The sequence below is a fragment of the Scyliorhinus torazame genome, chromosome 22 (assembly GCF_047496885.1).
Source record: "Scyliorhinus torazame isolate Kashiwa2021f chromosome 22, sScyTor2.1, whole genome shotgun sequence".
In the NCBI taxonomy this organism is placed as follows: domain Eukaryota; kingdom Metazoa; phylum Chordata; class Chondrichthyes; order Carcharhiniformes; family Scyliorhinidae; genus Scyliorhinus; species Scyliorhinus torazame.
Genome location: NC_092728.1, coordinates 52,553,276 through 52,578,157, shown reverse-complemented (window position 1 = coordinate 52,578,157; position 24,882 = coordinate 52,553,276). Strand labels below are relative to the sequence as shown.

At 45.9% G+C, this 24,882-nt stretch overlaps 1 protein-coding gene across 3 annotated transcripts in view; it reads right to left on the bottom strand.

Moving 5' to 3' along the window:
* The window catches only part of abca2 (ATP-binding cassette, sub-family A (ABC1), member 2), a 739,176-nt gene that overhangs the window by 175,546 nt on the left and 538,748 nt on the right, over nucleotides 1-24,882 (bottom strand). For all 3 annotated transcript variants that reach the window (XM_072488215.1, XM_072488216.1, XM_072488217.1), the window contains 4 exons: nucleotides 22,024-22,188; nucleotides 10,432-10,612; nucleotides 9,041-9,253; nucleotides 6,124-6,320 (listed from right to left, as the gene is read on the bottom strand). In XM_072488215.1, the coding sequence (XP_072344316.1) occupies nucleotides 6,124-6,320; nucleotides 9,041-9,253; nucleotides 10,432-10,612; nucleotides 22,024-22,188 (756 nt within the window). The remainder of the gene's footprint in view (nucleotides 1-6,123; nucleotides 6,321-9,040; nucleotides 9,254-10,431; nucleotides 10,613-22,023; nucleotides 22,189-24,882) is intronic.

Here is a 24,882-nt window from a genome sequence, read left to right as displayed (position 1 = left end):
TAGTGGCCCACCTTGCCACAGCGTAGGCATTGTCGGGTTCTTGCGGGACATTGCCACTTTAAATGTGCAGCTCCACAGGTGCCGCACGTCGTGACGCCATGACATTCGTTGCGCCACTGCGCATGCGCAGTTCGGTCTTGCGTCGGGCGCGCCTCCTCATCACGTCCCTCAGTGTTGCCGTAGGTTTTGGCGCGCACAAGCGCGGGAGGCCCCGAAAAGCGCGCGAAATGGCCGACGTCGTCCAGGCCGCGGGCCGGGAGGAACTCGGTCGCCTGGACCCATACGGCCTCGTGGGGCACCTGGCTCGCCGATCCGGCCGCGTAGGACCCCCGCCTGCCGATTCGGTCGCCTGAAATTGTGCATAGCGGCTAGTCACGTTTTCGTGCAGGACACAGGCTTCGATTGCGGAGGCTAAGGTGAGGCCTTTTATTTTAAAAAGCTGCTGGCGTACCCGAGGCGACCCCAAAAACGATCTGGTCCCGAATCATGGAGTCTGAGGTAGTATCGTAACCGTAGGACTACGCAAGGATGCGGAGATGGGTGAGGAATGGCTGAAAGAGCTCATGCTTACCTTGCAGGCGCTGCTGGAAGATATATCTCTCGAAGCTTTCGTTGACCTCAACGATGAAGTGTTGGTCGAGCTTGAGAAGGACCGTCTCGTATTTGGATTTGTCCTCGCCTTCCGCGAACACCAGGGAGTTGTAGATATGGATGGCGTGCTGCCCTGCGGTGGTGAGGAGGATGGCGATCTTTCTGGTGTCCGAGGTGCTCCCTCTTTCGTTGGCTTCCAGAAAGAGCTGGAAGCGCTGCTTGAATAGCTTCCAATTTACGTCGAGGTTCGCAGCGACTTGCAGCGGCTGCGGTGTGTTGACGGTGTCCATGGCGCAGGATGGCAGATTTGTGGGTAGGTGTCAATTCACTTCTCGTACCATGAAGTGTTAGGTACTCTGACACACAGATGAACCGACACGGTTGCGTATGGTACAACACAGTTTTATTTCATTGAACTATAAACATAGTAAACTCTGGTATTCAGCACATGGTGAGCCTCTGAGTGGCTGGCAATGAGGTCTGTGCCCTGAGCTCTCTCCTGCTCGAGTGCCCCGGAAGTGTCGTGTTCCATGCTTTTGTACTGTGTATGCTCTTGTCCGTGATTGGCTGTCGTGTTGCGTGTTTATTTGTCCGTTGATCTGTCCATCATTATGTGTGTGTGTATGTGCTGTGATGTTCACATGAATATCATGACAGACACAAAAGTATCTCGAGCTGATGTTGTTTGTGTGGACACTCACCCTCAGCTCCTTATACAGTAGCTTTACCCAGTTCACAAATCTTGGTCCAATTCCAAACCACTCCAGAACTGCCATCAAATACCACCATTCTACCCGGTCAAACGCCTTCTCAGTGTCCAATGCCACAACCACCTCTGTTTTCTTCCCCTCCGCCGGTGCCATAACCACATTCAACAGCCTTCTAACGTTTGAAAAGAGCTGCCTCCCTCTCATGAACCCAGTCTGATCTTCACCTATCACCTTCAGGAGGCACACCTCCTGCCTAGCCGCCAGTACCTTCGCCAATACCTTTGGGCCACATTCAGAAGTGATACGACCCACACTCCGTCGGATCCTTATCTTTTTTAGCAACAGGGAAATCGATGCCTGCCCCAAAGTGTGTGGCAACACCCCCTTCCTTATCGCCTCTTCAAACATCCCCACCATCAGGGGTGCTAGCTTATCCTTGAATTTTTTATAATATTCCACCGGAAACCCATCCGGCCCTTCCACCCTCCCCGCCTGCATCCTCCCAATCGCATTGTTTATCTCCTGCTCCACTATCGCTCCTTCTAATGAAGCCCTGTCCCCCTCCCCTAACTTCAGGTACTCCAACCCATCTAGAAATTACTGCATCTCCTGGTCTCCCCCAGGTGGCTCTCACCTGTATTACCTCTCATAAAATTCCTCAAAGACCTTGTTAATCAGATCCGGAGCCACCACCAACTTCCCTGCCCTGTCCCTCACCTGAACAATTTCCCTTACCACTGCCTCCCTCCGGAGCTGACCTGCTAACATACATGCCTTTTCTCCATGCACGTAAACTGCATCCCTTGCTCGCCTCAGTTGGCGTACCGCCTTCCTGGTAGATGGTCGGTCAAAGTTTGCCTGTAATTCCTTCCCCTTTTCCAACTTTGCTTGGTTCCCATCTTCTGCATAACTCCTATCTACCTCCAACATCTCATCTATTACCCTCTGCCGCTCCAGCCTCTCCCCTTTGTCCACCCTGGCCTTAAACGAGATCACCTCACCCTTAAACGAGATCACCTTTTGAGCCTCCCAGACAACTACCTTCGACACCTCACCCGTACAGTTGAAACCTACATATTCCTCAATTATATTTTCACTTTTGTCACAGAACCCTTGGTCCTCCAAAAGTCCCACATCTAATTTCCACCCCGGCCTCTGCGTTACCCCCTTCTCCACTACCATGTCCACCCAATGCGGAGCATGATCTGATACTGCAATTGCCGAGTATTCCGACCCCTTAACCCCAGCCAGCAAAGCCTTCCCCACCACGAAAAGGTCGATCCGCGAGTATACTTTCTGGACTGCCGAGAAAAACCAGTACTCCCGTTCCTTCGGGTGCAGAAGGCTTCAAGGGTCCACCCCTCCCATTTCCACCATTAGCCCAGCCAACGCCTTCGCTCCCCCCCTGATGGGACCAGCGAGCACGGCCGTGACCTGTCTAACCTTGGCTGGAAAGTCTATTAATTAATTCATTAAAGTGCTCATGCCAACTCTACACACTGCCTACTTTCAGGGACAAACTGTTCAATACTGGCAAACCAATAGCTGCATCAACATTAGTAAAGTGAAGATTGTATTAATATTGGTATACTGTGTACCTATATCAATACACTGAGGGGTGTATTGGTACACTGACTGATGTACCTGCCTGATATCCTTTTCCAATGTTTTGTTACCTCTAGATTCAATTGTTCCAATGTTCTCCTGGCCAACCTTCTATCTTGCATCCTCCGTAAATCTGACTTCATCCAAAACGCTGCTGTGTAAAGCTTGTGCTTGCTCCCTGTGCTTGCTAACTCTCACTGGCTCCTGGACCAGCAATGTTTGGATTTTCAAATTATCATCCTTGTTTTTAAATCCCTCCATGTCCTCAACCTTACAACCCTCTGAGATCTCTGTGCTCCTTCAAAACTGGCCTCTTGAGATTCCTGATTTTGATTGCCACACTATTGGCAGCTATACTTTCAGCTTCCCAGGTCCCAAGACTTAGAATTCTCTCTCCATCGCTATCCTTCTCTCTCTCCTCCATTAAGACCCTAGCTCTTGGCCATTTGTCCTAATATGGCTCAGCATTAAATTTGGTCTGATATCACTCTTGTAAAACACATTGGGACATTTCATTATTAAAGGCTCCATATAAATGCAAGCTACTGTTGTCATGCTAACAGCATTATACTGAGGCAATGACCAATCTTGATGTCAGGTTTGACATCGTGGTCCTCAAAAACAGGAAAAGAGCATTTGACATCTATCATGATATGGTGAATATTATTTGTGTATATAACATAATAACCAAACTGTACAGAAACATTAGGGCCTGCATCCATAAATTACAATTCTAGCATCCGACCACAGGTGGCGTGGCAACAGGAGGTCACTGGAAGACACCCACATGGGATATATTCTCACATCCGACCACAGGTGGCATGGTGACTGGAGGTCACTGGAAGACACCCACATGTGAGACAGGATGTATTATCCTGGACAAGACACAGACTGAGCAGCTCCTGAGTCAACAGTAATGAATAATAGTTCATCATAGCTGTTTGTATATAGCTGTTGTATCCAACTGTAATCTTAGTAGACATCAAAGAAACCCTGCAGTGTTTTAGTTAATTAATAAACAGTTTTGTTCATTTACAAAGCCGCATGTTCTCTGATCACTTCAATTTCAAAGAACTCGCACTCCGTGCATACAGAGAACATTACAATGTCCAGGAACTCAAACCCAAGGCTAAGGTCATAGTTTACCAGGCAGCAGTGATCCCCATGCTCCTAGATGCTTCAGAAACTAGGGAACTCTACAGCACGCACCTAAAAGCAGTGGAGAAGTATCACCAGTGTTGCTTTTGCTAGATCCACCATATCCGATGACACAAAAGATGGTCCAAAGCCTTCTTTGCCCAGCATCAACGTGCTATTCACTTAAAACCAGCTCCGCTGTGCGGGACACTTCATTTGTATACCTGACACCAGACTCCCAAAGCAACTATTTTACTCGGAACTGCTTTAATCACATAGAACATAGAAAAATACAGCACAGAACAGGCCCTTCGGCCCACGATGTTGTGCCGAACCTTTGTCCTAGATTAACCATAGATTATCATAGAATTTACAGTGCAGAAGGAGGCCATTCGGCCCATTGAGTCGCACCGGCTCTTGGAAAGAGCACCCTACCCAAGGTCAACACCTCCACCCTATCCCCCATAACCCAGTAACCCCACCCAACGCTAAGGGCAATTTTGTACACTAAGGACAATTTATCATGGCCCAATCCACCTAACCTACACATCTTTGGACTGTGGGAGGAAACCGGAGCACCTGGAGGAAACCCACGCACACACTGGGAGGATGTGCAGACTCCACACCCAAGCCGGAATCGAACCTGGGACCCTGGAGCTGTGAAGCAATTGTGCTATCCACAATGCTACCGTGCTGCCCTTAAGAACAAATTAATCTACACTATATCATTCTACCGTAATCCATGTACCTATCCAATAGCTGCTTGAAGGTCCCTAATGTTTCCGACTCAACTACTTCCACAGGCAGTGCATTCCATGCCCCCACTACTCTCTGGGCAAAGAACCTACCTCTGACATCCCCCCTACATCTTCCACCATTCATCTTAAATTTATGTCCCCTTGTAATGGTTTGTTCCACCCGGGGAAAAAGTCTCTGACTGTCTACTCTATCTATTCCCCTGATCATCTTATAAACCTCTATCAAGTCGCCCCTCATTCTCCGTTCTAATGAGAAAAGGCCTAGCACCCTCAACCTTTCCTCGTAAGACCCAGTCTCCATTCCAGGCAACATCCTGGTATATCTTCTTTGCACCTTTTCCAAAGCTTCCACATCCTTCCTAAAATGAGGCGACCAGAACTGTACACAGTACTCCAAATGTGGCCTTACCAAAGTTTTGTACAGCTGCATCATCATCTCACGGCTCTTAAATTCAATCCCTCTGTTAATGAACGCTAGCACACCATAGGCCTTCTTCACAGCTCTATCCACTTGAGTGGCAACTTTCAAAGATGTATGAACATAGACCCCAAGATCTCTCTGCTCCTCCACATTGCCAAGAACTCTACCGTTAACCCTGTATTCCGCATTCATATTTGTCCTTCCAAAATGGACAACTTCACACTTTTCAGGGTTAAATTCCATCTGCCACTTCTCAGCCCAGCTCTGCATCCTATCTATGTCCAGGAGACTCTCAAGAGAACTGCAGAAGCACTTTAGGGATGTCCTCAAAGCATCCCTGAAAAGACCAAGCAACCTCGCCGACTCACGGGAGCCCCCAGGTGGTGACCGAGAAAAGTGGAGAAGGGACATCCAGGAAAGCACCGAGCACGTTGGCAGGCTTCGTCAGGAATATGCAGAGGTGAAGTCGAGACATCGAGGGAGCACACAAACCTCTAAACAGCCCATCTTCCTGGCCTGCATGTGGCAAAGTTCACAGATCGTGCACTGGACGTTTCAGCCACAGCCCACTGAACCGGAGTGGAAGCACGTCATCCTTGATTACGAGGCGCTGCCTAAGAAGAAGACTACTGGTGGACTGAGTGTTATACCAATATTGGTACAATGAGGCATGTGGCAATATTGGTATACTGAGACCTTTACTGATATTGGCACACGGCCGGAGGTATCCCTTCCTTAGGAGTGCTTTGCGTCATTCCGCCCACATACGATTCCATTTCATCAGCTATGTTTTGGTCCGCCAATGATCTTATGCTTGCTGCCACTCAGTATGGTTATTATTCAGTGCCCGCCATGAATTACTCAGTATGTCAGCAAATCGGAATCCAAATCGTTGACCCACCTTGCTTGTACTTCAAGATCAGGTCCCAGATAGCTCGACGAGCATACGGATCAACCCCTGCCGTGGGTTCATCTAAAATGACCGCTTTGGATCCCCCGACAAACGCGATGGCAACGGATAATTTGCGTTTCATTCCGCCAGACAGCGTCTGCACCAGAGAATGCCGCTTATTGGAGAGTTCCAAATCTTCGATCATCCTAACCAGGAAACAACAGAAGTAAGAAAAAGAGGCTGAAAGTAAAATTTGACAAGTCCAAACTGCACTTCTAATTTTCTGTTAACATTTGCTTTTTCATCTTCAGGTATGGAAATGCATTGAGCGTAACAGCAAACATTGAATCAGAGGTTTGTAGGTCATTCAAAATGAAACAGGACACCAGTGGAAATGATGGAAGGCAGAGAGGATTTGAGTTTGAGATATGGAACACAGCACGGAGTAACGTTCAATGGCGAGAGATGAATGGAACCGATACATCGTATGAAGGGTTATTCTTAGCACTGCTGTCTCACTGGTGAGTGAATGCTCAATCAAAACACCAAGATGGTGGTAACAGCTTGAGATATATGCAAATAGATGGGAAAATACACTTAAGCTAGATTTGTCTCTCAAGGTTAATCAGCTAAGTGCCCCATAAGGAATTTGGAACCAAGGAGGTTGAGGGGGAATTTTAGTTAATTGACGTGAACAAAATTACAAGCAACCAACACAGGGAATAATATTTTCCCCCTGAGGAGCGAGGTCACTAACTAAGGGACATCGATTTAAAATTATTGGCTGAAGGATTAGAGGGCAGTTGAGGAGAAGGTTTTTCATCCAGTGGATAGTGGGGAGGTCTGACATTTACTAACTGAAAGGTGGTAATGGCTAAAGCCCTCATGGCAATTTAAAAATATTTGGATTGACACTCTAGATGCCTTCACCCGCAGGGCTACAGACTAGGATCTGGACTGTGGGATTAGAATGAAAGTTCTTTCTTTGGCCAGTACAGACACAGTGGGCAGAATGGCCTCCCTTTCTGCTGTGAATGTTCTATTTTCCTATGTTTCTACAAGACTTGCATATTTGGGCAAAGAATCGTTGTACTTGTGAGTATTTTTCAACTTTAACTGACTCTAGTAATTCTGAAGTGTATGGTGGCATTTTCCGTCCCGACACCAGTGCTCAGCACCGCGGGCGAGGTGGGAAAATTCAGAGAGCCATTCAACGTCAACGACGTTTTACCATCCTGCCCACGAAGACGTCCGCCTGTGTCGGGGCCGGAAAGTCCCGGCCTTGGTTCATTCAGGAAGTATGTGAGCCGCTATAGCTTCAGGTGCAATAAATCTTTCTAAAGCCACAACTTTCACACTTCTGTGGTTCAGTGCGTTTGGGCTACAACAGACAATAGCCTGGCAAGGCAGATATTTGCCCGCACTGCGACAGGTGAGGGCGGGTAGGGTAGGCAGTGGGGTTGAGGAGATATTGTGCCGGGCGGGGCAGGGAGGGGTTAGTTTGTCATGTGCCGCAGCCCACTCTTAAGGCTCTCTGAATCAACTATACACGGTTTCCAGAAGGATACAGCGTTGGATCACAATTACACCTAGCGTAAAGCCGAATATGCTTTTCACCAAGAAAGAGTTCAACAAGGCCTCATGTAATTATTTTCCCAAATTTGTGCCTCTCTTTCTTTCTCTCTACGAAGCAGCTCGTCTCTGTACAGCCCCTTCAACTGGGGACCATGTTTATTCAGATTATTAAGATCGAGCAAAAAGGTGACAAGAAGGGTCAAACATTTGTTATCCTCTTTGCCTTTCTCTCCTAATATGATGGGATGCTCTGCTTTGATAAGGTGAAGCGATAAACTCCAAGAAACTCAAGTGTGAGATGGTACCTCAAGGGTGTTACCATACATTGAGGAAGGCAGCATGTTTGTAAGCAAGGATGACACAGAAATGCAAAGTTATGCACAGTAAGTCCAGCAGCATCAGTAGAGCAAACCGTATGCCATCTGATACCAAGAAATCAAAGTCAAAATGTAAACTGTACAGTAATACACAGGCCTAAGCTGAATGGTGGTAAAGTAAAGGATTATTCTGGAAATTTACTTATGGAGATAACTGAAACTTTGCAGAGAATCTTGCCCCAGGGAAGCATGATTATTGAGAAATAGCTGCACTGGAACAAAATAGATAACTCTTTCAAGCAGCCAGTACAGACATGAGGGGCTGAATTGGTGTTGTGACTATTTTATAAGACTGTAAGACATAGGGGCAGAATTAAGCCGTGTGGCCCATTCAATCATGGCTGATATGTTTCTCATCTCCATTCTCCTGCCTTCTCCCCATAACCCCTGATCCCCTTATTAATCAATAACCTATCCATCTCTGCTCAAAGACACTCAGTGATTTGGCCTGCACAGCCTTCTGCGGTAAAGAGTTCCACAGATTCACCACCCTCTGGCTGAAGAAATTCCTCCTCATCTCAGTTTTAAAGGATCGTCCCTTCAGTCTGAGGCTGTGGTATGGGATTCTAGTTTTTCCTACTAGTGGAAACATGCTCTCCACGTCGACTCCATCTAGGCCCCTCAGCATCCTGTAAGTTTCAATAAGATCCTCCCCTCATCCTTCTAAACTCCAATGAGTACAGACCGAGAGTCCTCTCAGAATACTAAATCAATCGTGTAAAGGAACTGATGAGCTGGATTCTACACGCTCTGTGGGTAGAGGGAAGAAGACCTGGGGCTCTTTTCCAATTCTACATTCCTCCATGTACCTGTGTGAACCCTGTATCATTGAGCTCCTCACTGCTAACAGATCACCTCTCCTCCCTCTTTTCTTTCTCACCCCTGATAATTACAGTCCAATGGGTCACATTTGATTAGTGTCCAGCAGAACCCATTCAAGCCCATTTGTAAGCATGACCGTCGGGAAAGCTTACTTGTCCATTTCTTTGCGGAGCTCATCCTCAGCCATTCCTTTCAAGCGGGAGTAAAACCAGAGGTGCTCCTCCACCGTCAATTTGTCAAACAGGACGTTGTGCTGCGGGCACATGCCCAGGTTCTTCCGGATTTCATCCATTTCCGTTCGAATGTCATGCCCATAAATGGTGGCCGAACCGGCAGTGGGCGGGAACAACCCCGTCAGAATGGACCTGGAAAATAGCAATGCGTTAAGGCAATTGGGTGTGAAAATCTCCACAGTTTGCTTCTCCTGTTTTCGGTGCCTTTTCTTGTTGCCATTTGGCTTCCAACGTATTTATTCCTAGTCAGCTGGACAGCGCCACATCAGTGCGAAACCACCAAGAGCCAACCCCACAACCGCGTCACACACCAGAGGCAATTTCAAAAGTCGCCAGGGCCAACTTTTTACAGCGACGCTATTTCAACTTTTTTTCCGACCTGTTATGGGCGAGGCATTTTCAGAACCCCAAGGTGTATCATGAAGTTCAACCAACCTCTCCCTTTAATGGATTGTTGCTTTTGAAGCACGCGGCTTGTTCCCCAGGTGTGATATTACAATTACGGACATGTGGTTTTTAACACAAAACAATGTTTATTCTATGAACTCAACTTAACCTTTTAAATAAACATTGGATCCTTTAACACCCCTTACTTCAAAGATAACCCCGAAAATAACACCACACTAAATAATCCCTCAGAATGTTCCTTCAAACATCCAAAAGGCTTCAAAACAGTAACACACCAGGTCACAGTTAATATATATATTCTGTTGGATGGCAGAGATATATCAGCTTGGTTGACTTCAGTTCCAGCACCTTGTTTTTCTTCCTGCAGCTCTCTGGAAACACACAGACACACACAAGCTCCTTTTTCAAACTGGCTTTCTCCCTTCAAGCAACTCACAGCAAACCAGAACTTCTCAAGCTGCTGTCTCAAACTGGCTTTCTCCTTTTAAGCAGCTCACAGCAAAGCAGCCAGGCACTTTTAAGCAGCTCACAGCAAAACAGCCAGGCACTTTTAAACTGCTCTCAGCAAAACAGCCAGGCACTTTTAAACTGCTCTCAGCAAAACAGCCAGGCACTTTTAAACTGCTCTCAGCAAAACCAGCCAGGCACTTTTCCAAACTGAAACTTCAAAATGGCTGAACTGAGCTCAGCTCCACCCACTCTCTGACATCACTGTTTTCTTAAAGGTACACTGCTTAAACATCCATTTCTTAAAGGTACTCTCACATGACAGACCTGATTTTGATTAATTTTGATGCGTATGTTTCGCTGAAAGCTTTTGCAACTGCCACATTTTGATTCAAGGAAAACTGTCTTTTTGGGGCAATAGTAAAAGTGAAAGCTTTTCCTAGCCTGGAACTCACATCGTGGTGGTTTTACCGGCACCATTGTGTCCAAGGAATGACACCACCTGGTTCTCGTGCAAGTTGAGGCTGAGCTTGTTCAGAGCCAATTTCTTCCCAGTCTTGTAGACTTTAGTCAGCTTGTCGATGCACACTACTAGGGGCAAATGGCTTGGATCTTCCTCTATCCCACGGGTTTCTTCTGCAAGAAGATGGGACGGCAAGTTAGGCTAGCAAGATGTCCACGGAACAAGTAATGACATTTTTTCCAAGTGACCAATTGAGGATCACCTTGCAGTGAATTGAACGACCACAGGACAGTCTCACATAAATGATCACATGTCAACCATGAGCAACCAGCAAGATATCCACAGCCAGCCAAAATAAATAGACAGCAATGGGTGCACAATGGAATAAACCTGCCTCATAAATTTCCCTGCACAAATGGTTGCCTTTGATGAAATGGCTAGCCTGCACTTGGCAGCAGAGATTTATTACTCCACCCATGATGTGTCATTACTTCCTTGATATCCTTCGTCCACCAGATATAAAAACGGCTTCACTACAAATCGGCGTTGAATTCTCAGCCTGTATAATCTAAAAGGACTTGATATATAAGAGTTTTTGATTCCCATGCAGTTCCTCTGAGACAGATTCTCTGATGCTATCACCCTGGTGGAACGATCTGTCAAGACATGTGGTGAATATGGAGCACTTGTCTTGTAAACTAGTGCTGTTCCCACAACACACATGAAGCTCAACACAATCCAGGACAAAGCAGCCCATTTTAATGGTACCTCATCTCCCATCTTAAACATTCACTCCCTCCAGCAGCGACGCAGAGTGGTAGCAGTATATAAAAGGTCGCTGCCTGGGTGAGGTAAGTACTGATTAACTACTTACTTACCTTGCAGGTCAGCTGTTTAGTTCGGGAGAGAGAGCCGGGACCTTAGAAACAGCGCGGGAATTTGAAAAAGCGCGGGAGCTGCGAGGCAGAGGGGACCGTTTAAAAGGTCGCTGCCTGGGTGAGGTAAGTACTGATTAACTACTTACTTACCTTGCAGGTCAGCTGTTTAGTTCGGGAGAGAGAGCCGGGACCTTAGAAACAGCGCGGGAATTTGAAAAAGCGCGGGAGCTGCGAGGCAGAGGGGACCGTTTAAAAGGTCGCTGCCTGGGCGAGGTAAGTACTGATTAACTACTTACTTACCTTGCAGGCCCAGTCGATTCCAGCAGGAGCGGAGCAGGCTAGTCCATTTCAGCGGGGGCAGTGCGGAAGTGATTTCTGGGAGGTAAGTCTCTCCTTTAAATTTTTTTTTTAATTTTAGTGTTTAAGGTGGGAACAGGAAGTCGACCCGCGGACTTCTGGGAAGACCCTCACCAATAAATTCTGGTGGAGAGGAAACCCGAGACACTATACATGTAATGTCTCCCACCCGCCCTCCTCCTTAGAAACAGCGCGGGAATTTGAAAAAGCGCGGGAGCTGCGAGGCAGAGGGGACCGTTTAAAAGGTCGCTGCCTGGGCGAGGTAAGTACTGATTAACTACTTACTTACCTTGCAGGCCCAGTCGATTCCAGCAGGAGCGGAGCAGGCTAGTCCATTTCAGCGGGGGCAGTGCGGAAGTGATTTCTGGGAGGTAAGTCTCTCCTTTAAATTTTTAAAAAAATTTTAGTGTTTAAGGTGGGAACAGGAAGTCGACCCGCGGACTTCTGGGAAGACCCTCACCAATAAATTCTGGTGGAGAGGAAACCCGAGACACTATACATGTAATGTCTCCCACCCGCCCTCCTCCTCTAACCTAATAATAAAACCCATTGGTGTGAGGTAAGTACCATATTTTATTATTGTTATTAATATTTTTTTTTGTTTTTAAAATTTAATTTAGTTGTTAGCCAGATCTTGGTAGAAAGTTAGAGGGATGGCAGGGAAGGGAGTGCAATGTTCCTCCTGCAGGATGTTTGAGGTGAGGGATGCCGTTAGTGTCCCTGCTGATTTTACCTGCAGGAAGTGCTGCCATCTCCAGCTCCTCCAAGACCGAGTTAGGAAACTGGAGCTGGAGTTCGAAGAACTTCGGATCATTCGGGAGGCAGAGGGGGTCATAGATAGCAGCTTCAGGGAATTAGTTACACCAAAGATTGGAGATAGATGGGTAACTGTAAGAGGGACTGGGAAAAAGCAGTCAGTGCAGGGATCCCCTGCGGTCGTTCCCCTGAGAAACAAGTATACCGCTTTGGATACTTGTGGGGGGGGGGGGACTTACCAGGGGTAAGCCATGGGGTACGGGCCTCTGGCACGGAGTCTGTCCCTGTTGCTCAGAAGGGAAGGGGGGAGAGGAGCAGAGCATTAGTAATTGGGGACTCTATAGTCAGGGGCACAGATAGGAGATTTTGTGGGAGCGTAAGAGACTCACGTTTGGCATGTTGCCTCCCAGGTGCAAGGGTACGTGATGTCTCGGATCGTGTTTTCCGGGTCCTTAAGGGGGAGGGGGAGCAGCCCCAAGTCGTGGTCCACATTGGCACTAACGACATAGGTAGGAAAGGGGATAAGGATGTCAGGCAGGCTTTCAGGGAGCTAGGATGGAAGCTCAGATCTAGAACAAACAGAGTTGTTATCTCTGGGTTGTTGCCCATGCCACGTGATAGTGAGATGAGGAATAGGGAGAGAGAGCAATTAAACACGTGACTACAGGGATGGTGCAGGCAGGAGGGATTCAGATTTCTGGATAACTGGGGCTCTTTCTGGGGAAGGTGGGACCTCTACAGACAGGATGGTCTACATCTGAACCTGAGGGGCACAAATATCCTGGGGGGGAGATTTGTTAGTGCTCTTTGGGAGGGTTTAAACTAATGCAGCAGGGGCATGGGAACCTGGATTGTAGTTTTAGGGTAAGGGAGAATGAGAGTATAGAGGTCAGGAGCACAGATTTGACGTCGCAGGAGGGGGCCAGTGTTCAGGTAGGTGGTTTGAAGTGTGTCTACTTCAATGCCAGGAGTATACGAAATAAGGTAGGGGAACTGCAGCATGGGTTGGTACCTGGGACTTCGATGTTGTGGCCATTTCGGAGACATGGATAGAGCAGGGACAGGAATGGATGTTGCAGGTTCCGGGGTTTAGGTGTTTTAGTAAGCTCAGAGAAGGAGGCAAAAGAGGGGGAGGGGTGTCGCTGCTAGTCAAGAGCAGTATTACGGTGGCGGAGAGGATGCTAGATGGGGACTCATCTTCCGAGGTAGTATGGGCTGAGGTTAGAAACATGAAAGGAGAGGTCACACTGTTGGGAGTCTTCTATAGGCCTCCAAATAGTTCTAGGGATGTAGAGGAAAGGATGGTGAGGATGATCCTGGATAAGAGCGAAAGTAACAGGGTAGTTATTATGGGAGACTTTAACTTTCCAAAAATTGACTGGAAAAGATATAGTTCGAGTACATTAGATGGGTCGTTTTTTGTACAGTGTGTGCAGGAGGGTTTCCTGACACAGTTTGTTGACAGGCCAACAAGAGGCGAGGCCACATTGGATTTGGTTTTGGGTAATGAAGCAGGCCAGGTGTTGGATTTGGAGGTAGGTGAGCACTTTGGGGACAGTGACCACAATTCGGTGACATTTACGTTAAGGATGGAAAGGGATAAGTATACACCGCAGGGCAAGAGTTATAGCTGGGGGAAGGGAAATTATGATGCCATTAGACGTGACTTGGGGGGGATAAGGTGGAGAAGTAGGCTGCAAGTGTTGGACACACTGGATAAGTGGAGCTTGTTCAAGGATCAGCTACTGCGTGTTCTTGATAAGTATGTACCGGTCAGGCAGGGAGGAAGGTGCCGAGCGAGGGAACCGTGGTTTACCAAAGAAGTGGAATCTCTTGTTGAGAGGAAGAAGGAGGCCTATGTGAAGATGAGGTGTGAAGTTTCAGTTGGGGCGATGGATAGTTACAAGGTAGCAAGGAAGGATCTAAAGAGAGAGCTAAGACGAGCAAGGAGGGGACATGAGAAGTATTTGGCAGGAAGGATCAAGGAAAACCCAAAAGCTTTCTATAGGTATGTCAGGAATAAGCGAATGACTAGGGAAAGAGTAGGACCAGTCAAGGACAGGGATGGGAAGTTGTGTGTAGAGTCTGAAGAGATAGGCGAGATACTAAATGAATATTTTTCGTCAGTATTCACTCAGGAAAAAGACAATGTTGTGGAGGAGAATGCTGAGCTCCAGGTAAATAGATTAGATGGCATTGAGGTACGTAGGGAAGAGGTGTTGGCAATTCTGGACAGGCTGAAAATAGATAAGTCCCCGGGACCTGATGGGATTTATCCTAGGATTCTCTGGGAGGCCAGGGAAGAGATTGCTGGACCATTGGCTTTGAATTTTATGTCATCATTGGCTACAGGAATAGTGCCAGAGGACTGGAGGATAGCAAATGTGGTCCCTTTGTTCAAAAAGGGGAGCAGAGACAACCCCGGCAACTATAGACCGGTGAGCCTCACGTCTGTAGTGGGTAAAGTCTTGGAGGGGATTATAAGAGACAAGATTTATAATCATCTAGATAGGAATAATATGATCAGGGATAGTCAGCATGGCTTTGTGAAGGGTAGGTCATGCCTCACAAACCTTATCGAGTTCTTTGAGAAGGTGACTGAACAGGTAGACGAGGGTAGAGCAGTTGATGTGGTGTATATGGATTTCAGCAAAGCGTTTGATAAGGTTCCCCACGGTAGGCTATTGCAGAAAATAAGGAGGCTGGGGATTGAGGGTGATTTAGAGATGTGGATCAGAAATTGGCTAGCTGAAAGAAGACAGAGGGTGGTGGTTGATGGGAAATGTTCAGAATGGAGTTCAGTCACAAGTGGAGTACCACAAGGATCTGTTCTGGGGCCGTTGCTGTTTGTCATTTTTATCAATGACCTAGAGGAAGGCGCAGAAGGGTGGGTGAGTAAATTTGCTGACGATACTAAAGTCGGTGGTGTTGTCAATAGTGTGGAAGGATGTAGCAGGTTACAGAGGGATATAGATAAGCTGCAGAGCTGGGCTGAGAGGTGGCAAATGGAGTTTAATGTAGAGAAGTGTGAGGTGATTCACTTTGGAAGGAATAACAGGAATGCGGAATATTTGGCTAATGGTAAAGTTCTTAAAAGTGTGGATGAGCAGAGGGATCTAGGTGTCCATGTACATAGATCCCTGAAAGTTGCCACCCAGGTTGATAGGGTGGTGAAGAAGGCCTATGGAGTGTTGGCCTTTATTGGTAGAGGGATTGAGTTCCGGAGTCAGGAGGTCATGTTGCAGCTGTACAGAACTCTGGTACGGCCGCATTTGGAGTATTGCGTACAGTTCTGGTCACCGCATTATAGGAAGGACGTGGAGGCTTTGGAGCGAGTGCAGAGGAGATTTACCAGGATGTTGCCTGGTATGGAGGGAAAATTTTATGAGGAAAGGCTGATGGACTTGAGGTTGTTTTCGTTGGAGAGAAGAAGGTTAAGAGGAGACTTAATAGAGGCATACAAAATGATCAGGGGGTTGGATAGGGTGGACAGTGAGAGCCTTCTCCCGCGGATGGAAATGGCTGGCATGAGGGGACATAGCTTTAAACTGAGGGGTAATAGATATAGGACAGAGGTCAGAGGTAGGTTCTTTAAGCAAAGAGTAGTGAGGCCGTGGAATGCCCTACCTGCTACAGTAGTGAACTCGCCAACATTGAGGGCATTTAAAAGTTTATTGGATAAACATATGGATGATAATGGCATAGTGTAGGTTAGATGGCTTTTGTTTCGGTGCAACATCGTGGGCCGAAGGGCCTGTACTGCGCTGTATTGTTCTATGTTCTATACCATCTAAAGGACGGACTGCAGCAATTCATCAAAGTTCCTTCGACAGCACTTTGCAAACCCATGACCTCTACCACATGGAAGGACAAGGGTAGCAGATGCATAGTAACACCAGCTGCTGCACGTTGCCCCCCAAGCTACTCACCATCCTGACTGTGAACTACAGAGCCATTCCTTCATTGTCATTGGGTCAAAATCCTGGAACCATCTCCCTAAAAGCACTGTGGGCAACATCACATAGGCTTCTGCGGTTCAAAAAGGAGACTCACCCTCCACCTTCTCAAAGGCAATTTGGAATAGGCAATAAATGCTGGCCTAGCCAGAGATGCCCACATCCCAGGAATGAATTTAAAAAATAAGATTTCTTTAAAAAGTGCTATGGTTTACTTTCATGTGAAGATCCTCCCAAAACTGCACAGAATTTTGCATCCTAGAAAACGGCAAATGTCCCCTTGTGTCTAAATTGGTACTTTTGTCCCCAGGGGTGGATTTACAATGAAACACACCATGCCCTGGCAGGGGACGTCCAAACAATCCAGGAGGCCCAAAATGCAGGATAGTCACTTGAAACAAAATTTGATAAACTTAACACAAAACCCAAAGGCAGAAAGGGGTGACAGTGAAACACAATGAAGATAAAGTGCAAGTTCTGGGCTGGTCCACGGTGCTCGGAGGAGTCCGCTCTTTGGGCAATAGCTGTTCCTTACCCCAGCCTTGGTTCTGACTGTGGAGTCGGCTGTCGGGGGTGGGGGCGCGCGTGAGTGGCTATTGCCTGGGGTGGACCCCTTCTCCACTCACCATGGGAGCCACCACTGTCCTATTAAGGATCCTGCTTTTATTTGTTGCCTGCAGATTCTGTGTCCGTACCTGAAAGTTACCTACCCTTTTTCTACAGACGTTGGCGGACAGAGAAACCTGGAGCTGCAACCCACAATTATTAGAGTTCTACTTGAAACGTGCAATAAAATCTAAAAACACAGATCGGAACGGCTTGGACCATCTATCTGTGATTGGGACAATGAAGCTTGAGTTGTCTAGTGCCAAAATGAATTCATTGCTTGGGGCGACTTTCCCCCATTGTGTCAGTATCGTAGAGGCTATTGGTTTTGCAGTCCGATGAGAAGCTGACAATTAAACGCGACGGGGGAAAACAAGCAGTGTGTCAAACCCATTGGCCAAGACAAACTTGAACTTGCCAGTTTCATGACCTAGGACTGGTTCAAGAGCAAGGTGGCAATTTGAAGTTGCCATCATTCAAAACAATCCTGAAGCAAGACTGCCACAGCCTCCACCCTAATTCTAAATGCCTATTCTAATCGTACCAGGGCAGATGGTGGAATTTGAAATCAATAAAAACATCAATAAAAATCTGGAATAAAAAGCCTAATGATGGCCATGAAACTATTGTCAATTGTCGTAAAAACCCATCTGGTCACTACTGCCCTTCAGGGAAGGAAATCTGTTATCCTTACCGAGTCTAGCTGACATGTGATTCCAGACATGTGATTCAAGCAATGTGCTTGACTCTTAATTGCCCTCAGGGATGGGCAATAAATGCTGGCCCAGCAAGCGAAACCCACATCCCATGGATGAATTTTTTAAAAGGCGGTGGTGAACCGTCTCTTGAACCACTGCAGTCCATTTGGTGCAGCTGCACCTACAGTGCAGTTAAGAAAGGGAGCACCAGGAGTTTGACTGAAGGAAGTAAAAGTGAAATGCTGTTGTTCCTGAAAGGAGCACTTTGGGCCTTGAACGGTGAGGTGGGAGGAGACAGAGGGGCAGGTGTTACACCGTCTGCGATTGCAGGGGAAGGACTCATTTAATGGCATTTTAAATTCTAGCATGGCCCACTTAAAGAATATGTTCAGTTTTCAAATAGCCAGATGTGATGCTCCATGCCTGGAATGCCATTGAATGTCAAGGTTAAATTCTGAGACTTTACACTTACATAGAATTTACAGTGCAGAAGGAGGCCATTCGGCCCATCGAGTCTGCACCGGCTCTTGGAAAGAGTACCCTACCCAAGCCCACACCACCCTATCGCCATAACCCAGTAAACCCCACTCAACCAACACTTAGGGCAATTTTGGACACTATGGGCAATTTTATCATGGCCAATCCACCTAACCTGCACATCTTTGGACTGTGGGAGGAAACCGGAGCACCCGGAGGAAACCCACGCACACACGGGGAGAACATGCAGACTCCGCACAGACAGTGACCAGGCCGGGAATCGAACCTGGGACCCTGGAGCTGTGAAGCAATTCTGCTAACCACTATGCTACCGTGCTGCGCTTGTGTGACGCCACATATCAGTCCAAGCCTGACTGTTACTTCATGTTACTGCCTTCCCAATATGGAACATTGGTTTAGCTCAGTGGGCTAGGCAGCTGGTCTGTAATGCAGAACAAGACCAGCAGAGCGGGTTCAATTCTCGTACCAGCTTACCCGAACAGGCGCTGGAATGTGGCAACTAGGGGCTTTTCACAGTAACTTCATACTTGTAACAATAAAAGGTTATTATTAAACCATTGTGCGAGCACGAGCAACCCCCTTCTGATCTTTAGGTGGAGGGAACTTCTTGTTCATTCTGTACCAGCCCTATCCTCACTTAACTTTCCTTCTGTTATTTCTGTGTCTGGAACAGTTTTACTTTTTTGTTTTTTTTTAGATTGTATGATTTTTATAATTTCTCTTTGCCTTCCTGATGAGTTTTTAAAAGTTCTCTCTGACGTTTCTCCTCTCATACCCAATAATTTTAAAGATTTAATTTCCCCTTCAGTTCTTTATTCAACTGCAGTGCCCCATCTTCTGCTTGCTTGTTTATGTTTTTAATTAATTATCCTTAAGATTTTGCACTGCTTTTCTAACTCGTCACTTTTAGTTCTGTCGTAATTTCCTCATAATTGTTTCAATTCCAATCCATTACCTTAGCCATTGTCCTACTGATGTCACTCTCAATGCTAATCTTGAATCTTACACTTTTGTGATCACTACTACCAAGATGCTCTCCAACGGTTCCATTTCCTATCTGCTCTGGTTCATTACCCGTTAAAAGATCCAGAAGTGATCTATTTCTATCTGGAGTTATGAGTGTGAAAGGTATATATTTATTTACTCATTTACGGGATGTAGGGGTCGCTGGTTAGGCCAGCATTTATTGCCATCCCTAGTAGCCCTTCAGAAGCTGGTGGTGAGACTGTAAAAACTCAAGTCTTTTTTCGCCTTCCTCTGTTTCTTTCCACCTGTTGGTGGTAGTTGAAATCCGCCATGAATATTATTCAATGCTTGCTACTATACCCATAGATTCATCTACATATTTCTGCTAGCTGTGCCTTTCCACTGTTTGGTGAGCTATGGTATACTCCTGTTAGGGTGATTGATTCTTTATCTTTTAAATCAACTCATATGGATCCTGTATCTATTGTGTCACTAATCACATCATTTTGTTCTGCTGCCATTATTTTATCTTTCATCTTTAACTAATAGTTACTCCACATCTCCTTGTTGAAAGCTGACTGACCTGAATGATTAACCGTTTCTCTTGCCGCAGATGCTGATGAGTATTTCCATCATTTTCTGTCTTTCTTTCAGATTTCCAGCAACCTACAGTATTTTGCTCCCCACTTCCTTCCTAAAGTGTGTTACAGCCTGTAATATGTTGTTGCTAATCCTGTTCTCCACATGTTTTAGCTACCCTTACTACATCTGGACTCTTTCTACAAACTATTACCGCCAGATCATCCATTTTATTTTGAATAATGCATATGGTGCTCTACCAATGGGTTAAATTCATTTTTAGCGATTTTTCCTCTCCTTTTTTCCTAGTAATTACTTTAGCTTTATGCTCCAAAACATTATCCAAACACATTCATGCTGCGCATTTTCCTTCCTTTAATTTGTGCTTTACCTTCTTTTCCTGATTTTTATTGTTGTATCTCTGAAATTTTTAGCAGTTATTAGTTTAAAGTCTTATTTACTGCCTGCGTTATCCTTTCGGCTGGGACAATGGTTCAGCCCAGATCAGGTACATCTACCCCACCACCACAGGACCTACTTGTCCCAGAATTGGTGCCAGCATCCCATGAAATGGAATCCCTTCTTCTCAGGACACTACTTCAGCCAGCTGTTGACTTCCTTAGACTGCTTGACTCAGTGGCAATCTGCACGAGTTGGTTAACAATCCTAAGGCTATGGTCTGTGTGGTCCTGTTTTTCAATTCAGCTCCTAACTCTTGACACTCATTAAGCTGGACCCCTTCCTTAGATTTCCCCATGTCTTTGCTTCCAACATGGCGCACAACATCACCAGCCGGTCCTTCTCCCTTTTCTTATTCTTTTCTAACCAATTTGAGATGTCACCTCGATGGTTAGGCAGCAGATGCTCTGGGGCTCTCAATTCTGAATGCAAGGAATGCTATCCTACCCCCTAATTATAGAATTCTCAATAATTACAATCTTTCTACTCTGTACCTCATCCTGTTGGAAAGCCTCCTGCCCCACGGCATGGGCTGCCATTCTAGCTGTCCGCCCCACAGTCCTTCTCCTTCCTCTCACTGGTATCAGGTACTTTGCTAATTGCTGCCAGGAGCAGTGTCCACTGGATCTGCTAAATTCAATCTCCTATCTTTCCTTTACTGGGTTAACTGGGTTAACTAACGCCCACCCTTTCTGCACCTGTGCCCTCCTCTGGTTTGCAATGGCAAATTATCCCGCATTTCCTCCTCCAGCGTTATGTGCTGGAGCGCCTCTAGCTCAGATTTCAGCTCAACAACTCTGAACCGGAGTGCGATGAAGCAGAGACATTTTGTGCAGATGTGGCATCTGAGAAACCAGTTGTCCACAAATTTCCACGCACTTTAATCTTGACAAACGGCCAAGTCTTAAATTTAGTTATTAATCTCCTACCTTGAGCTAATTTATTGAACTATTTGGTCACCGAAGTTGAAGTTGAATTAAATTTTGTTTTCTGTTAACTAAATTAGTAATTACAATGACTAATTGTGGAAATTTTCTACCAGTATCGTACAACGAACTTGTGGTGATTTAGCAGCTGGCTCTTCAGCATTCCGGTTTGAATTTCCATTGGTGTGGTAAATATTGGAAAGATTTATCATTGAAATTGAGTAACTGCAACTGGGAAACTAGATTCAACTATCTGCCTGTGAACGTCAGTGTAAAGACACTTGGGAACAGTGAAAAATCAGTTGTGATTCAGTTTTGAAAAACAATTTCAGCCCATTACTTACAGAACAACTGACCATTTGGCCCGACATATTCATGCTAGGGTTTATGCTCTATACGAGCCTGCTCCCACATCAACCATCTATCAGTTAAATGCATATTTTAATGCAGTTAGCATTCAATTACATTGTTCATATTCCTTTGACTTGTACTTAATTATATAAATATTTATTATACCAATACTAATTCCGAGTTTAACACTAACTCGTAAAGATACTATACCCACAGAGGCATGTCTCGGTACATATTTGCATTATAATCTCTATTTCTTCGGATTTTGTGTGTTAATTGAGGCATCACACCGTTTCAACTTCTTCCTGTGAGATTATATACCTATTTATTTGATCTAAATTATTTCGCAACTCTTTCCCCTTCTTCCCCAATTCCCACTCTCACCAAATTCCCGTTGCCTCTTGCTTTTGCAGATTCTCTGAATTCTGTGCATACGTGGCTCTGGATTGAAGCACCAATCCTTCCTACTGTCCCAAGCTACTAACCAGAACAACATACACTCTTCCAACAGTAAAGCGTCTTAGCGACCAGAAATAGATTAATCAGTAAGTTACCCAGCCTCCTGCTCTCCATTGCACAGGCCTGATCATCCTCCATGATGCTGAGTCTACTGCTTCTTGACCAGGGCCAGGACCATTCCCATGTTTCAATTCGTCCATTGCCCAACCAATAGGATTTCTGGAACGGAAAGTACCAAGGCCTGGGCAGTCCATACATTCCTGGATATAAAGGATAAAATATGTTATGTAAATGACAAAGGAAGGTATGTTTTCCAGCTGCCTCAAAGCACCTGACAGCCAAATGTTTACTGTCCATGTTTACAGCAGCCAACAGATATGCAGAAAGGGTTCAAGAGCAAGATACATTACCAGGTAACCCGCTTTTGTTGATGTTGGGTTCAGGGATATTGGCTACAACACTGGTGGAACAGCCCAGTTCTTATTTGATATTCACCGGACAGGTAGACAATGTCTGCGTTGAAAAAGGCAAGTACCTCAGTAGCCCACTGAAGCATCAGCTTTGAATATGTGTCCAGGTCGACAGTGGGGCTGAATCTGCAATCTTCGGAATAGAGGTGAATCCCAAACCAGCAAAATTAAGTGATGCTAAGATTATTGCCTTCACATCATTCGAAGACAATCCATGATATGATGTATTAATCATTAAATTCTATTACAGGTAACTGCAAACCATTTCTTGGTAGCTTCCAAGGAACAATCTTATCATCAAGACAATTCACAGTGCAGGGCACACTGGTTAATTGGCATCACACCGACTGCACAATAATGGCTTGAAAATAATAATGGGAGTGCAGTGTACGAGTGTACATTATTGGAAACAAAGACAGAAATTCTGTAATGATCTCCAGACAGTGATCAACTCTAGAAATTCAATATAATATGAACTTTCTTCTGAATGTTTCAAATATTATTGGCACGGTTGGTTTTCCATGTGGCAGAAGAGGTTAGATATTTTTCATTACATTAGGTTCCTGAATTGGGGCTCAGGGAATTACATTTCACAACGACATAAGCAATGAATAACATTTTGCTTTGATCTCACAAGGCAATAGGATTTTTCATTAATGCTTTCTGCATCAAATCCATCCAGTTTTCCCCATAAACCTTGATTACCAGCTATCCAACCAACATTACATCACTTTGGTAGCTTTTTAAAAGGTCTTTCGTTAAAATAATTTCATCAAATTATTTTCATGCGAGTTGCTCCTTCAAACCAATTGATTACACAGTGATGCCAGTGTTTTAACAGGTAGGAGGAGAGGAGAGAAGAGGGGAGGGGAAAGGGGGTAAGGAGGGAAATGGGGATGGGGTAGGAGATGAAATAGGGGAGGGGAAAGGTGAGGGGAGGAATGGAGGGGGAAATGGGAGGGGAGGAGTGGGGAGTGGAGCAGTTAAGGGGAGAGGGTAAGGGGGCAAAGAGGGGAGTAGAACATAGAACATACAGTGCAGAAGGAGGCCATTCGGCCCATCGAGGCTGCACCGACCCATCCAAGCCTTCACTTCCACCCTATCCCCGCAACCCAACAACCCCTCCTAACCTTTCTGGTCACTAAGGTCAATTTATCATGATCAATCCACCTAACCTACACGTCTTTGGACTGCGGGAGGAAACCGGAGCACCCGGAGGAAACCCAGGCAGACACGGGGAGAACGTACAGACTCCGCACCGACAGTGACCCAGCGGGGAATTGAATCTGGGGCCCTGGTGCTGTGAAGCCACACTGCTATCCACTTGTGCTACCGTGCTGCCCTAAAAGGTAGTGGGGTAAAGTAGAGGGGAAGTCCAGTAACGTAGTGGGGAAGAAAGTGATATTTATATAATTGCCTTCAACCACTTCAGGAGATCCCAAGCACTTTCAATGTTATCCATCCATTCAATTTTTCCTCTGCCCCTTCTGATTTTACCCCCAATTTCTCCTTCATTTGTTGCCAGGGCAAGGCTGTCAGATTTCCAGTCAGTGTTCACAATTGGCTACCTTTCACTGTGATCAGTATTGCCTACAAAGCACGAAGAGATAGGGAAGAGAGGGTGGCTAGGCAACAGCTAATCAATTCCATACTGGAAGTAGACCGGCAATACTCCGAGGCCCCGGCCGTAGAGCTCCTAGTGGAGAGTGTTATGGGCCAGGGTTTAGAGAGCCCCAAAGTGTATCATGGAGTTCACCTGACCCACAATGTTGAATAGATTGTGGTTATGGGGAGCACACGGCCCTACTCTGCAGGTGTGATGCAACAGACATCTACAGTACTTTTAAATTAAAACAATGTTTATTTATGAAGCCAGTTAATACTTTATAAACCCACAGTAAACATCTTAACAACTAATCAACACCAATAAATCCCCCAAAGAATACAGTACTCTCTAAGTAACTCTTAATCTTTCCTTGCAACATCCATAAGACAAAAAGAACCCTCTTTACAGAAAGACATCAGGTTTAACTTCACTACTGAGAATAGTTACCACTTTGAAATCACCAAATGAACATTCATAAGCTTGAAGAGATTCAGACACATCTTGCTGTGACTGCAGCTTTTCCAAATCTAAAACGAAACTAAACACACCCTGTAGCGGCAAGCCCAAAGTGAAAGTAAAAGCAGACAGACAGCCCAGCTCCACCCACACTCTGACTTCACTGATAAACACCCATTTCTGAAAGGTACATCCATTACAGACATTTTCCTAAACACCCATTTCTTAAAGGTACTCTCACATGACAAGAGGAAAAAGCTACAAATGGACTTTGACTTGCTCTCCACGAGGAAAGCAGCGCACCAACTCCGCCAGGCACAGGAGACCCTGTACGAGCATAGAGACAAAGCCAGCCGTCTGCTGGCTCACCAGAAAGAGACAGCAAAAGCAAACTAGTAGCAGAGCCGGAAAAGATCAACAAA